General features: G+C 34.9%; 1 protein-coding gene across 7 annotated transcripts in view; it reads left to right on the plus strand.

Annotated features, from left to right (window-relative positions):
• The window catches only part of camsap2a (calmodulin regulated spectrin-associated protein family, member 2a), a 194,246-nt gene that overhangs the window by 88,951 nt on the left and 89,330 nt on the right, over positions 1 to 15,965 (plus strand). For all 7 annotated transcript variants that reach the window (XM_028811061.2, XM_028811064.2, XM_028811059.2 and 4 more), the window contains exon 3: positions 12,886 to 13,047. In XM_028811061.2, coding sequence (XP_028666894.1) covers positions 12,886 to 13,047 — 162 coding nt within the window. The remainder of the gene's footprint in view (positions 1 to 12,885; positions 13,048 to 15,965) is intronic.

Genomic DNA, 15,965 nt, shown 5'->3' on the forward strand with positions numbered 1-15,965 from the left:
AAGGCAAAACTATAATAATCTTGATTGTGAAGTGTGAGAATACATTAATAATAACACAATGATATGTGACTATATATATTTCAATGTGTTATAAAAAATGTTTTGTTTTCCTTGTTTTTTCATGTATTTCATTTTACATTTTTTTATTGTAGTGACGCCATACACAACATGAAATATGCCTTGAAATGAAAACTGCCATTTTAACCTTTCAAAGTTAAGAGTGTTTTGTTCTAGTGAATAATGTCATGGAATAATCCACAAGCTTTGCTGGCCTTGGAAAAAAGTTCTTCTGATTTACTGTGTGATGTAACTATTTTAATTTTGAAAAGCTCTGAATTCATCATGCTTTCAGGAGTCTGCATCTGACGTGTCTGATGTAAATGTGGCAGTTGATGGCAAAGAGGTGCATCGACCCTACCGACTATTTAGCAATCAAAGCATGATAGCTTTCATCTTAAGGCTTATTTTACATTGCATGTGGTGTCTACAAAATATATACCAGAAAAATATATAAGTAAATGCATACCTATCATTTTATTATCATTTAATTATTGTCACATTTCACAATACATTTATTTATTTGCATATCTATTTATTTATTTTATTTTGTCAAAACTATTCCTCCATAATTCAGAATTTTAACAGAGATGTTATACAGATAATAGCATTAAAAAGAAAAAATGCTACTTGAATTATAAATATGTGCATTTTTGGTGTCTCTAGTGTTGACCTAATCAAATGGCGGCCCGTGAGCCACATGCATCCCAGAAGCAACCTCTGAGTGGCCTAACCCATGGTCCCGCCAGAAACGCAGAGAAAATACGAGAAAAACACATTTTGAGAACCTCTAGAAATTTCTACATAAATTCTTACAGTAGTACAGACCATGAATGCAATACCCCGCATAGCCTAGCAACATTCAACCCACAATGCATCGTGTTGTTGTGTGTCTGTCATTCTATTTGACATTTGGCTTCTGGCTGCAGTAATACCCTTCTCGTGTGTCTAGAAGTGGAAGTAGTCTATGATACAATGTCTATGATTTTTTTTGTGATGGTGACACCTTGACTGTGACAGCTGTTCATAACATCGACTGCATAGTAAGTGCGAATGTGGGCTTTCCAAATGAATCTAATTGTTACTACAATGAGAGCCTTGTTACTTATGAGCACTCTCTCTTCACTTCTCTTCGTAAAATTGGTTGGCCCTCTACTCACATGCTTCCATACTGTGGACTCATGGCTGTTACAAAGACGATAATCAGCCATTGGTGCTCAAGGCAAAGAAAGAATTAAAATGCTGTGTGGAGATTACAAAGCGCTTTGAGTAGTGTGTAAAGCACTATATAAATGTAAAGAATAATATTATTATAGTTGGCTTTGCCCCCTCCTTGCTACGCTTGCCAACCCCCATGCCTGCGCTACATGCTAGCCTCTTTGGGGTTCTGTCACTCGCGTATGGGGATGTGGATATACAATTTAAACAGATTTTTATTTTCATTGGAATTGTTACATAATGCATAATAGAACTATTTTACATTGCAGTGAGTAATTAAACATATTAAAAAAAAGTAAAACGTAATAAGTTGAAAGTAAATTATGTTTCATGTTGCGTTAGAGTAATTTGTTGTGTAATACGATTTTGTTCTGTTTGGCTTTGAACACGCAAATACTTTTTAAACTTACACTTTTATTGTAAAACTTCAGTAAAAACAATTTTTTGAAGTAAATTTTCATCAATATTGCTTTGAATTTTGTTTCTGTGTTTGGACTTTCATCACGACAACGCAAAGTATAACTACTGTGATTGAATTTCATTTCTTTCTCTCTCTTAAATAAAACAAATTTTTCGAATGTCTGGCTCTGAGATTTGTTAAATTTTTTTTAAAAGCTATTCTAACGGGAAACTGTTAACGTTTTAATACCTTTGTTGTGTAATGTTATCCACGGAAGATGTACTACATTACCTTTCTTGGATACATCCTTCTTTCTACAGTAATTCAGGCAGTGGAAGACCAAACGGTGTTAACGGTTGTAGACATCCTTCAGGATATTGTAAGTTGATGTTTTCATCTTCCGCATGATCACCACCAACTGTTTCAGCATAGTCTATTGATACGCATTTAACCAAATTGCAGTGTAACCGATCAACATTTTTAGTGTTAATTAGTTTGACTTCATTGTTTTTTCGATGTTAAGATTGCCTGTGTTCTCATTTTTTCTGTTGATAACCCTTTGTGATGAAATTCTTCAATAAGATTTGGACATAATACATCTTCTTTAATTTTGAACTTAAAGTGACGAAAACGTTAAAATTTATAAGAGCTGAGAGAGCAGAAACTGTGTCTGTCAAAAGCATTCACACGAATGAGAGGTGAGACTACCATGTGCATTGTTCAAATATGGTTGAGAGGAGGTTGTGACTTGAAAAAATCTCATGGCCAAAGTCTCATCTCGCGGGACTTGAAAACATCTTCCAAAAAGTCTTATCTCATCGCAGGATTTTTTTTGTATAATAGAGAGATTTGATTATTTGTCAGTTTCAAATTTTAAATGTTATGTTTTTTCACCAAATAAAGAAAACATGTAGTGCTACAGTATATACCGCACAATACTTCAAGCTTGATCCAAACGCAGCGTACGTGTTCCACCACCTGTTTGTTTACAAAAAAGGCACTACTAATCACACATGTAGTGATTCAAAATGAACCTATGTTTCCTCAGTGTGCAGTAGAGATTATATTCATGTGTTTTAGTTACTGTTATCGTTTGTCATGGGTTTGTGCACTGATTGCTTTGATAGCATTGCTTTTTCATTTCTGTTCTGTTAAATGCCCTTTGTGATGGGTCATATATGGTCAAAATTTTTATTTCTGAAGGTGAACAAATGTTATTGTTAATACTGTGCACTTTTTTGATTTTATGCACTTTGAGATGTGCCTGGGTCAAATGTGAGGTAAATGTTTATTTTCCTTCAAAAGGGAAATAAATGTTATTGCTAAAACTGTGCACTATTTTGGTTTTATGCACATTTATGTGCTTAGGTCAGATATGACCAAAATGTTTATTTTTTTTATTTCAAAAGTGGGAAAAAAAAGTATCGGTACTACCTCAGATTCTGTTCAGTTATGGGTTTTATATTGTTTTTTTTATGTGCTTTTTGATGTGCCTGTGTCAGATGCAATCAAATTTAAAAGGGAAATGATGAATAAACTTGTTTTTCAGTACATTAACTTGTGTTGGTTTAAAATTAGTTGTTACCTGCTGCTTATCAGCCTCTGAAAATGTTTGGCCCAGCTGCGTTTTTTGATTTTGTTCTGTTTGGCTTTGAACACGCAAATACTTTTTAAACTTACACTTTTACTGTAAAACTTCAGTAAAAACAATTTTTTGAAGTAAATTTTCATCAATATTGCTTTGAATTTTGTTTCTGTGTTTGGACTTTCATCATGACAACGCAAAGTTTAAAATTAGTTGTTACCTGCTGCTTATCAGCCTCTGAAAATGTTTGGCCCAGCTGCGTTTTTTGATTTGAAAATCTGGTCCAACTGAATTTGTAATTGAATAGCCCAGCTCTAGAGCCTTCATACTTCAGTCTTTGAATATCAGTAATATCAACCATACTTAACTTTTTTACTGCAAAAGACAAGCACTGTGGACACTTCAGATATGACCACTTCCATATCTGTAGACATCTGTAAGAGTTATCAGTGTTTTCTGTTTTCTTACTCAGTGAAAAGTATGCAAGCTTTAAAATAAAAAAATTATAAAAACATGTTAGCAAATCTCTAGTCTTATTTCCGTCAGCATAAGGCATAATTGAATTGCAAGTTCTGAGCAATACCAAATATTTATTGGCAGGCCCTGCACTCAGCGGTTAAACGTAACAGATGGCACAAAAAATAAACAGACTTAGCAAATAAAGCTGCTTTGTTTTTTTTTTTTTGTTTGTTTTTTTTTTGTCTTAATTACGGTCATCAATAAAGAAGATTTCGGACAGCAATATAATTTTTGTCAGGAAAAAATGGCAGCTTCAGTCTATGAGCCACTGCATTGACTATTAAAAGCTGTTTGCTTGCTTTCTTTGTCTGTGCTCAAAAGTTTTCTTATAAAGGGGGACATTTCTGATTGTGCAGTTGTGCTAGATAACAGGTTAGACTAAAGTGATTTAGGTCCTGGAAAAAGCCTATTGAAGGTGCCAGCCCTCGAGTCCAAAATGTCTTTAAACATTTTGCCCATAGTTCTAGGGTGTTGTACCGTGTTATCCATTATGAATGTAGCGAGAAGTCAAGCAAAATGACACCTTTTATTGCCTAACTAAAAAGATTACAATATCACAACATTGGAAAACCTTTAAGTATCTGTCCTAGTGTCTATACTGTATAAACACAGGGAACTCCAATTTCTGTATTATATCTTGCCTGAAGAAGGGGGCTGAGTTGCCATGAAAGCTTGCATATTGTAATCTTATTAATTAGCCAATAAAAGGTGTCATTTTGTTTGACTTCTCACAATATTTTGCCCAGAAATTGACATTTTTATTATGGTCTCCGTGGCCCTTACTTACAGAAGCAACCTATCTTTGCATATTCAATAAATAGAGTTTGCACCAGTTTTAACTGACAATTGTTGGGGAAAAAATTCTTCCAACCATGTTGTGACTTGTGCTGTTTAAGAAAGCAAAGCATCATACTGACATTTGTGAGATAATTCCCAGAGGAGCCCACTTTAACTAAAATCATGTTCTTTTCATCCTGGATTCAATCTCCAAGTTGACAGCTGCACATAATGTAATACTGTAGACATCAGAATTCTGTGATTGGAATTTAATTTGCAATGGACATAGGCAGAGAAAATGGAAATCAGAGATCTATATTTGTAGATTGTTGATTTTATTTGGGTAGCCATGACTTACATCATTATACTGCTTACAATTATGAAATGTAATTAGTGTTCTGGTAAAAATTACACTAATCAGAAAAAATAAAATTTGTAGAGCAACTCCCAGACAAAATGCGTTTGTTTTCCTATATCTCCATTTTCTTTGCCTGTTTAAATCAAATTCTAGGCCCTGGTAGCTGGAGTCCAGCTCTGATAGCAAGGAGGAAGCCAACTATCTAAGCACTATTAGTTTAGGGTGCACTCATTTATGTCAGGACTAATTAATAATCACCAGTTAACCTGACCTGCATGCCTTTAAGATGTGGAAGGAAACTTGGAGTACTTGTAATAAAACCTGTGACAATGAGGGTGGATTGTGAAATCTCCATTTAGACCAAAGTGGTTGACCCCAGCATTCAAACCCAGTCTACTGGAGCTGTTAGGCAGAAATTCTAACCACTGTGACACCATGTCCTACAATTCCTTTCTGTTTTAGGTTAAGTTTTTGGTATACTGTATTAATTATTATTTTCGTATGATGCTTGTTCCTGAACACTTGGCCTCTGCATGAGGCATTCACCTCAAGCTCCAGATAACTCAAAACCATCACTGCTTTGGGGGTTGGGGTATAAATATTGTGCATTTCTGTGAATATTGTGATGATTCGTTTTTGAAAAAATATAAATGCCCTTTTAAACAGAGTTTTGGAATTTCTACACTTTTCTCTGCACTTTTTATGTCTTGCACTGTTTTATTTGTCTTAATGTTTTCTTAACATTCAGAAATTAGGAATAAAGCTATCCATCAATTTATTTCTTAACCTTCTTTTCCCATTTCATAGCACTCACCCACTCATTAAAGCCCGTTTATTATTTTTTACAATATAGAAAATGTCATTAAGTTAATTTTCTTTGTGTGTAAGTGCCTAAATCATGCAATTAACTTATATAATTGTTTTGTAAAAGCATCATCAGTGATGGTACCAGTCTCATTTGAACAAAGCAAATATGATTGCATCCCCATACTTTGGAATTTTGCTGTATGTTCATGCCAGAAAACATGTATGTAAAGGATTCTATTAGCCTGCTTCTTTACCACATTATTTAATGTAATTTCTAAATATGGTAAGATCTTCTGTGTTTAGCTTTGAAAGATCAAGATTCTCCCAGCCCTAAACCAAAATCTTAATTCTTTTTTCATTTGTAGCTTAAAGTTCACTCTTTCAAAAATGCTTTGAAATAAGGCCAGACCCTTTAAAAGGTAGCATACACCTGGGTAGTATGATTGTTTTAAGAAGGTACGCCAACGGTGTGTAGGTGTGAGAGGGGGTATCACACAATGTTTTCTTTTCTATCACGACTCCTGTTTCCAAGACAACCTGCCAATAAGAGCCTAGGATTTTTCAATAACTGTACTGCAATTCTGACTCCTTTGGCAAGCATTATAGGCAACTGCTATGCACTGTTATTTTGTAGCTCCTGGGCTTTAGGCAAAGTGAATTTTACTGACTCAAGACACTCCTGCCGGATGCCTTCATTCATTTTTTTGGGGGGGATGGGAGATTGGAATTCCGTTTCTGTTCAACAGTGTGCAGAATATTTACTGTCTTACCACAAGTCTTAAGATTCCTCAATGGTGTCAGTAGCAGTAATGCATAAACCTGACATGCAAGGAGCTACAGAAACAAGTAATACTTAAAAGATTAATGTCTTCTGACAGATCTACACAACTTTTGGAATTAAAGTACAGTATTTTATACCTATAAAATGTTTTTCTAATGAAACATTGATCAGGTGTATGGTGCACAATATTTAGGGAAATAAAGGAGAAGAGGAATTGCTCCTATTACAAATGTAGGCTTTGGCCTTAAACCAAAGCAGCTCCACCCAGGCCTGCTGGTAGAAGAGGAAATGCTGCCTGCATTAGATTTTTTCATGCTGTTCCTGCCTGGAAAGGCGGTGAAAGCACAGACTGATTGTGATCATTTTCACTTTAGAAAATGCTTTGAAGTGGGCACTTGATAAGGGGATGCAAGTTTGGCCACTTATTCTTCTGCCATCAGGCAATTTTGTTTTTATTTTTTTTCTTCTGTTTTCTGAAGTTAGATGTGCAGAATTGTCATCTAAAATAGTATATGTCCAGAATAAGTAACTAGCAAAAAAAAAAAAATCTTTTGTGATTGCTGTGTAAGAAGCAATTTTTTTGCTTGATTTGTTAAAAGATTTTTGCGCTCTTTCCTTATAGCCAAAGCAGAAATACCGTCTCTTTCCATAGATAGAACATTTCTGCATTCTGGCATGGCATGTCTAAGCCTGCTCATTTTACTTACTGTCATCCAGCACACTCATCCTGTTCTCACTCCCTCCTCATCCCAAACTGCCTTAACATCTATGTGTGAAAGCTCTTGAAGCTGAGTTTGCTGCAGCATCTCCTGGTTTAGTAGGGTATTGCACTGAACCATTCAGTTGCCTGAGGGCTAAGCGTGCTCATCACATCTTTCTATATGTATGATAATATTCTCTTTCCAAAATGTAGTAAAAACCTTATTACACTTTTAGAGAACTGTCAATCACAGGTTTTAGCATACCTGCCAATGCTACATATATTAAATATAAAATGAGCTACAGTATGTCTGAGATCCTTTGTGCTTACCTTTACAGTTTGAAGCCTGCACCGCACATCTCTGAGGAAGTACTCATTAAGCTTTGTTGCACTCACTCTTCAAAGTTTTCTGGATATAACTGTCTATCTTATTATTCGTGCCTAGTCTGTAAACATGCTATATGTGAATGTTTCTGTATAATAAAACATGGATGTGGAAAGAGAGCAGTGTTGGTAAGAAAAACTTAAATGTGGAGAAGGTGCATGAGGAATCAAAGGCAGGGGTCTTTACAGATTTGTGCTGCATTTACAAACAAATAGAGAGGATTAATTTCTTTAAATTAATTTGATTAGCTATTAGTTACTTTGTCTCAATAGCTCAACCACACTTTCAGCTGTTAAGCTCTGATTATGAGAGTTGGTACTGTGTTGCAGATTCAATAGTCCCCTTTGTTTGAATGAGTGCTTGCTAGATTCCATCCTGAATGTACTTTTTTCCACCTGTGTCTTTTAATATGCAGTTAATTGTGTAACTGACGCAACGTAAATATTAAATGTTAATATTCTGAATGTCTGAGGAGCATCAGCCTGGTTAATATCTCTTACATTTATATAGCGTTATCAGGTGGAGTCAAGTTCCTATACCCTTAACAGGATATTTTTTTTCTTGCTTGTGAAAATATTTTCACTAAATTTTGCTTAGAGTAACATACTTAAATATGTCCATCCATCCATGTTCTGAACTCACTTATTAATCCATCATAGTTTCACAGGACATATATCATGGCAGTTCTGTGGCAGGTACCCTCCCAATATGAGATTCTGCCTGTTTCAGCTTCTCTGTTTATACTAAAGATCAAGGACACAAGAGTTGATAAGGAGCTGGGACACTTAAAATAAATAGAAACATGTGGTGGACCACATCTTGTAACTAATTATTTGTTAAAATGTTCTCATAGTCTACTATTCTGTTCTTGTTTTCAGGAGATTTCCCATTCATCTCAAATAATTTTTATGTGTACCTTTGTTTCAACAATTTGTGACATAGATATCTATCTATCTATGTCACAAATTGTTGAACAATGAACCTTTTGACTTCAGATCAGATGTCTGATTTTCATTATCAAGTTTCCAACATTCATGCTTGTAGAGAACCAATTTTGCTAGCCATCTGTGCAGTACAGCAAATGTATTTCTGTCAGAAGATGATGCTATTTTGCTGCTATACTCCCTAAGGCCCACTTTACCAGTGGTTATTAAAAGTCCTGAAATAAATTTTAAATGGCTGGGCTACTTAAATTTTATTCACAGGCAACTAAAGATTTTGTTTTATAATGTTCATAATGAAAGGTGCTTTTATAAAATATGAGCAAACATTTTACAAAACAGAAAATTGTAACCAACATTTAACATTGTGGCAGTGTTTTGCAATTCACTCTTTCATAAACTGGACTGAGTTTATCAATCTGACATTGCCACACTGGCATCTTGTAAAGGTCTGATTCTTGCCTTGCACCCAATGCTGCTGGGATAAGCTTCAGCCCATTGTGATCTTGCACAGGAATGAGAGTGTAACATTTAAGTAACTTTCATGCCTTTTTGCTATTGGGAAGAGACCAGTGTAGGCAAGTAAACATGTGGAGAATGTAAAAAACAGTTTTCTGTGGATTTGTGATGTGTTTTTCTTATATATTCATATACAGTTGAAAATAAAGCAGTTAGATTATTTTTTTCAGATAAAGATTCAGGTCCTGTTAATGTACACCTGTTCTTGTCACTGAAGGCTTAAAATATGAAAAATTCAGTAACAAAGGTCACAACCTCTGTAGGTGGTCCCATGGGCAATTTGCGTAAAAATAGACTCTATAGCCATACAGTATTAGAGAATACTGCTTGAATTCTGTAGGACAGAATGACAGGTCCATGGTGAGTGGAAGGCTTAGCTGTTGCATATCCATTTTAGACTGTGAGGTGCATTGAAGCAGACATAACACATTTGAGCAAAACATTGACCAGGTTTTCATTCAGTTGTATAATGCGTTTGACTCTTATGCAGAGAAGAAAATTAATTAAATTTGTTTATTTTTTTTTCCTTATTTCACACAACAATAAAAAATAAATACTTCTCACTTTTTTCAATAAGGGTTGATTTTCTTCCATCCAGACATTATCATGTCATTTTCCAAACCTGTTTAATTCAAACCAAGGTTGTGGTAACAAACCCTGGACAGGGCACCACCATCCAGAATACCCTATAGTAATCTCAACTTTTGAAATGTGTAAGGTACTGTATTTGAAGTCTAATTGCTGTAGTTAAAATAATGTAATTTTCGTTTGTTAAATGACAGGTGTTAAGTGTGCCTTGGCTTATGTTTTGCCATTTTTTTTTTTGACATATTCTATTGTAAAATGGCACCCTATCCAGGCTTGACTCCTACTGTGTATCTGTGGGTGCTAATAAAAGTTCTGTTCCATCATGACTCAAACCAAATAAAGCAGAGTCAGGGATCTGATTAGTAAATGATTATTTTAAGCTTTGCACAATAGCTTAGAGGCCTCAGTAGAGATCTGCAGATGCAGTGTGCATATGTGGTAAAATAACTGCCAGCTGTTGCTTTCTAAGACTTGCATAGCAATAATAATAATAATAAAGAGATGTGAAAAGTTGCTGTTTTGGCTTGGTCTAAGTTTCTTACAGAATCTGATCAGCTTACTTTCATTAAACCAGTGTGAATAGTACAGAGTTTTCTTTTTACTAAACTTTCTCAAATAGTTAAATTAATCAGTGATATTAAGGGAAATAATATTGCTAAAAAAAATGTCCCTTCGTGCTTAAGCAGATTTCAGAATGTTTTTTTATTACATAAAGTGAGATGCAACCCAAGCAAATAAGTTTGATAGGTTCTGGTACCAAACAACCTATCCCAGTAGCATGGCAAGGGCCAACTTTGGATGGGGCATGACGTTATCGCAGGAAGGCACTTGAGCATAGGCCAATTTAGAATATGAAACACAAAAAAGGCAGTTGAGCATGGATAGATGCACAGTAGAGTCAGCATAAGTTCATAAGGTAAAGTTATATTTGCTATAAATTGATTAAATACTTTAACAGCAGATATAAAGTTTGGCAACAGCAGGGGATTATGGTATTGTTTAAACATTGTGTTTAATGGTATATCACAGACAGAACTAGTCAAATTGTCATAAGAGAAAATGAACATCCATCTTGGGGGACGCCTAGTTTTTTATGGGGTGTAAAGCGATAACACATGCTCCCTGGGATTATGAACTTTACAGCTTTGTACACTGGGAGTAGAATTTTGAAGATTATTTTCAATCACAGAGGAAGGCAGTTGGCCAGCTGTTTAGTATGGTGCTGTCTTTGCTTTGGGTACAGGAAAGATTAAACAATATCTTGTAATATAATGAATGAATATGATTCTGCCGAATAAAAGAAATTTCAGTGTCAGGTATTGTTGTCCTTTGACATTAGCATATTCAATATCAAAATGCCTGATTTGTTTTTTTTATTGGAGTTGGTGTTGAGAGCGCTGCTTACAGGTGACTCCAACAGGCTTGAATGTAAATGTTCAAATCTTGGATCCATTTATTTGTCAGTGTTGAGTTTGTGTGTTCTCCTCACAGCTACTATACACATACTTCTTCTCCAGTAACTCTGATCTTCTATCCACATCCTGAAGACATGTAATACTACGAGAGAATATGGCTGTGTGTGTGATGGATTTCTGGCTCTCTAAACGGTTGATTTTTGCCCTACACTAATAACAGCTGGTAAGAACGCCAGACCTGGAAACCCTGAATTTGATTAAGAGAGTAAGGTGATTTTCAGACAGATGAATGGGCATAACTCACATATGTAATGTTAAGTAAGGATATCTGGGTTTGCTAGAAGTCTATGCAGTAAACATCATTTGTTTTGTAATGTATTTTGTAAATTGTTGATTAGGAAAAGCCTTTAAGTAGTCTGTCTGATTTAAATGTTGTCAAATATTTTCTTCTTTGTTGTGCCTGGCTGATGTTACTGAAATATGAGTGTGCAGTCACCTCGAATTTTATAGTACTCTGCTTAATAAATCTTAACGGTGGCTAGCCAAACCTGCTGACGCTAAATTTTTTCTTGCTTTCAAAAGAAGTTGCTGCTGCAGCAGTGCTAATTCAATTTGCAATTGAGAAATGGTCTTCTCTCCTGTTTTTCTTGATGTTTCACAGTACTGTGTATTATGTTTTATATAATACAGTTTATTCCTTATAAAATAATACATTTGTCTGAAAGAATTATGTGAAAATCTGCACTGAACAGTCTTGAAATCAAGCTGTCATTTTCTTTTTTTATATATATTTCTTATGTTTTGTTTCTCTTTCTTTTAGGAAATTGGATGTTCTTATCAATTGTAGTTTAACACTCCTTAACAACTTTGATTTTAATTGACAAAACATGCTTTACATTAAGCGGTGTATAGTTTCTTGTCATCTGCTCATGCCTTACCCTGACTGCTGTCATCATTTTAAGCTTATTTGTTGCTTTCATACATTTTATTACATTGTAAATTACAGCAGAACGTGTTATGCCATTTTTAAAACTGTCACCTGTAAATTGCATTAGAGAAAAGAAAATCTATATGGGTATTGACTACTTATTATATTGATCAATTGTGAGGAGAACTGATTAAACAGTTTGCAAAAAACATGCAATAGCTTGGCATTTGAAACTGAAAGGTATGTTCTGTGGTAAAATGGAATTAAGTCTCCAGTTTTATCTTGAAATGTATATTGCCCTATACTTTATATTACTTTTTAAACTTCTTTTTATTTTTTCATCTAATAAAGCAGTACCAAACATTATACCTCAGTGATTTTAGTTTCTGTTGTATTTTTAAAATTAAATTGAAACTGCAAAGAAACTGTATGCCTTTATGCAAGCATATGCAGATGCAGCAGACAATAATTGCTAATTAAGATTACAGTAGTTGAATACATACTGTACATATTTGAATTAAAGCTGTTTCTGGGTAACTGCACATCTAATAAATCTGTACAGTGGATATGCTAAGTATCTTCAATGAACAGACTGAGAAAAGAAGAAGAAGAAGGGGAATAGGAAATTAATTTAAGTTTAGAATTCAGTAGGTGCTTGTATGTGAAGAGTTTATTCCAAGTGAATTCCAACAGTGTCTTATTTGAAAAGAAGCTGGCAGTTATCAGCAGAATTGCCTACATTACTAAACAAAGCTATAAGTAGCTTGAAGTAGACTTTTCTATAGTACTTAAACTGATAATATTAAAACTGAAAATAGCATGTCTTTTGCTACTTTCTATTTGTCTGTTCTTTTAGTTTTACTTAATGACCAAGTTAAATATTGTAGCATTTTATTGTCTTTTGCAGAACGCTCACTTAGCCATGATTGACACCCTAATGATGGCCTACACAGTGGAAATGGTCAGTGTGGAGAAGGTTGTAAAATGTGTCCAGCAGTATTCCACCTTTTACCCTGATACCGATATGCCCTATGACACAGAGGATGCCATTATATGTTGGATAAACAAGGTACGTAAACCTGTGTAACTATTGTTTTTGAGAGTGGGATTCTTCAGTAAGTCTACTTTATAGTACCATATTGCATCAGGTTTGTTAATTAGCTCCATGACTCTTAAGTAGTTTTTAGAAAAGTATGATCTAATGAGTAGGGGTTGGATGCAAAGTCGCAGGAACTCTAGGACTGTACCATTATATTATCAGAGTACTTGGGTCACTATGTAAAAATATAGAAATTTCAAATTAGAGCTGGGCAATATGAACTTAAATTGACAGTGCAAATATTTTCACCCAAAATGTATTTTGTTGATGTCTCTGGATACACTCTCAAAGCACATTAAACTATCAGACATTTTTATACACATTGTCTATACAGAGTCCAAAACCTGGTATATTTTCTTGCAATAATAATTTGAAAAATAATTTGCAATATTAGCAAAGGAATCAAGTCTTTTTTTTATTTCTCAAAATTTCATGGTTAACTTTGCCTCAGCTCAAATAATATTTTTTACAGACATTTTTGTTTTCTATCTCTTCTACTTATTTTTGACTTTCCATTGGATGTGTTGCATTCAACACCTTGCCTGTCTTGCTGGCATCTGTGTCTGCCAATCCGTTAACATTGCTTGCTCGCTTGCTCTCTGCTTGACTTTTTTTTTCTTTTTAAATAAGGAAGGACAAACCTCCTGGTTTATTACTGTGCTAATTACATTTCATAATACATATACATTTGTATATCATACATACTATCTATACATTGTTTTATGAATTACATCATTTGTAAAGGTTTCAAATTATGTATTCTAACAGTCAGTATAATATGTGCCTGGTATTAATATTATAAAATTTACCAGCATAGTAATTACTGTATTTAAATTTAAAATCTAGCATTATAAATTCATTCAGATTTTTGTGTCATTAATTGATAAATGATTATACTATTACTAACCTCTGCTCTCAAAGTAATAAGTTTGTATATTTGACTTCCTCCAGTAATTTTAACAACGCTTTTATAAATGATAATACAAAATGCACAATATGTTGAATACTCATTAGTGCTATTAGGAATCTCGATTTTCCTGCTAAAAAATTACGAACACAAAATGAAATAAAATAATAATGCAATTTAAACCTGTAACTGATACATGAATGTTGAATGATTCACATGAACGAAAACTACAATGGCTACTGTTTTTATTCCTGCTTGTAACATTTCAGTAGCAGAGACATTGTGAAATTAACAGTTGACACAGCTTGATGTAACATCTGAATTACTGGTTAGTTTATTTAATTACTGGTTAGTGTGGTTATCTGACCAGTGACAAAATGCTAATATTTTGAGGATGCCTGTAAAGTAGGCAAAGGTGTGTTTTGCAACATTGTAAGTCACTATAGCTGTTATTACCTTTTTCATGAAGCTTGTCTGCTCATACAGTAGGCAACAGAACAGCAAACATTTTATGGAACTTCACTTAGCACAGACAAGTTTTGCCAGGTTGGAAGGAGGACACTTTACAGGCACTACATGTGCCTGGATGGCTTCTTTGTATACTATCACGTTATATCTTTAAATGTAGTATTGCTTTAATTGTCATCACAGGGAAAAACAAAAATATGTCAACAGCAAAGCTTGATAATTTTAGTTTACATTACTTCAATTCTCTGCGCGCATATGACACATTACTGCACACCCGTCACCTTCACATTTCTTACTGAATCCCTCAACATTCACATTTCCTACATGTGCTTTGAGTCTTTTGATTTTAGGTAGCTTTTCATTTTATTATTATTATTTTTTTAATTCACTGTTTACTATTAGAGCAAAATTATTGTATTATGACAGCTCATCATGTAACTCTATGGTCTTGACTATCAGTACAACAAAGACTAGCTCAGAGCAGATCTATGGTGAGTTTGGCTCTCACTACTGCATCTGGCATTTTGATCACCCTTCTTTCTTAATCATAAGTCTAAATTACTACAGATAATAACAATACAGTAATCCCTCCTCCATCGCGGAGGTTGCGTTCCAGAGCCACCCGCGAAATAAGAAAATCCGCGAAGTAGAAACCATGTTTATATGGTTATTTTTATATTGTCATGCTTGGGTCACAGATTTGCGCAGAAACACAGGAGGTTGAAGAGAGACAGGAACGTTATTCAAACACTGCAAACAAACATTTGTCTCTTTTTCAAAAGTTTAAACTGTGCTTCATGACAAGACAGAGATGACAGTTCTGTCTCACAATTAAAAGAATGCAAACATATCTTCCTCTTCAAAGGAGTGTGCGTCAGGAGCAGTGACTGTCATAAAGACAGAGAAAGCAAACAAATCAATAGGCTTTTAAGTATGCGAAGCACCGTGGCACAAAGCTGTTGAAGGCGGCAGCTCACACCCCCTCCGTCAGGAGCAGGGAGAGAGAGAGAGAGAGAGTTTGTTTTTCAGTCAAAAATCAATACGTGCCCTTCGAGCTTTTAAGTATGCGAAGCACTGCGCAGCATGTCATTTCAGGCAGCAGCTGCACAAAAGATAGCAACGTGAAGATAATCTTTCAGCATTTTTAGACGAGCGTCCGTATCGTCTAGGTGTGCGAACAGCCCCCCTGCTCAATCCCCATACGTCAGGATCACAGATAGTCAGCGCAAGAGGGAGAGAAAAGTAAGCAATCTAGCTTCTCAGCCATCTGCCAATAGCGTCCCTTGTATGAAATCAACTGGGCAAACCAACTGAGGAAGCATGTACCAGAAATTAAAAGACCCATTGTCCGCAGAAATCCGCGAACCAGCAAAAAATCCGCGATATATATTTAAATATGCTTACATATAAAATCCGCGATGGAGTGAAGCCGCGAAAGGCGAAGCGCGATATAGCGAGGGATCACTGTATAGTCATGTAAAAAAGTAAGTACCTCATGAAATGATTTTTCTTT

This window comes from Erpetoichthys calabaricus, chromosome 10 (assembly GCF_900747795.2).
Source record: "Erpetoichthys calabaricus chromosome 10, fErpCal1.3, whole genome shotgun sequence".
Taxonomy (NCBI): domain Eukaryota; kingdom Metazoa; phylum Chordata; class Cladistia; order Polypteriformes; family Polypteridae; genus Erpetoichthys; species Erpetoichthys calabaricus.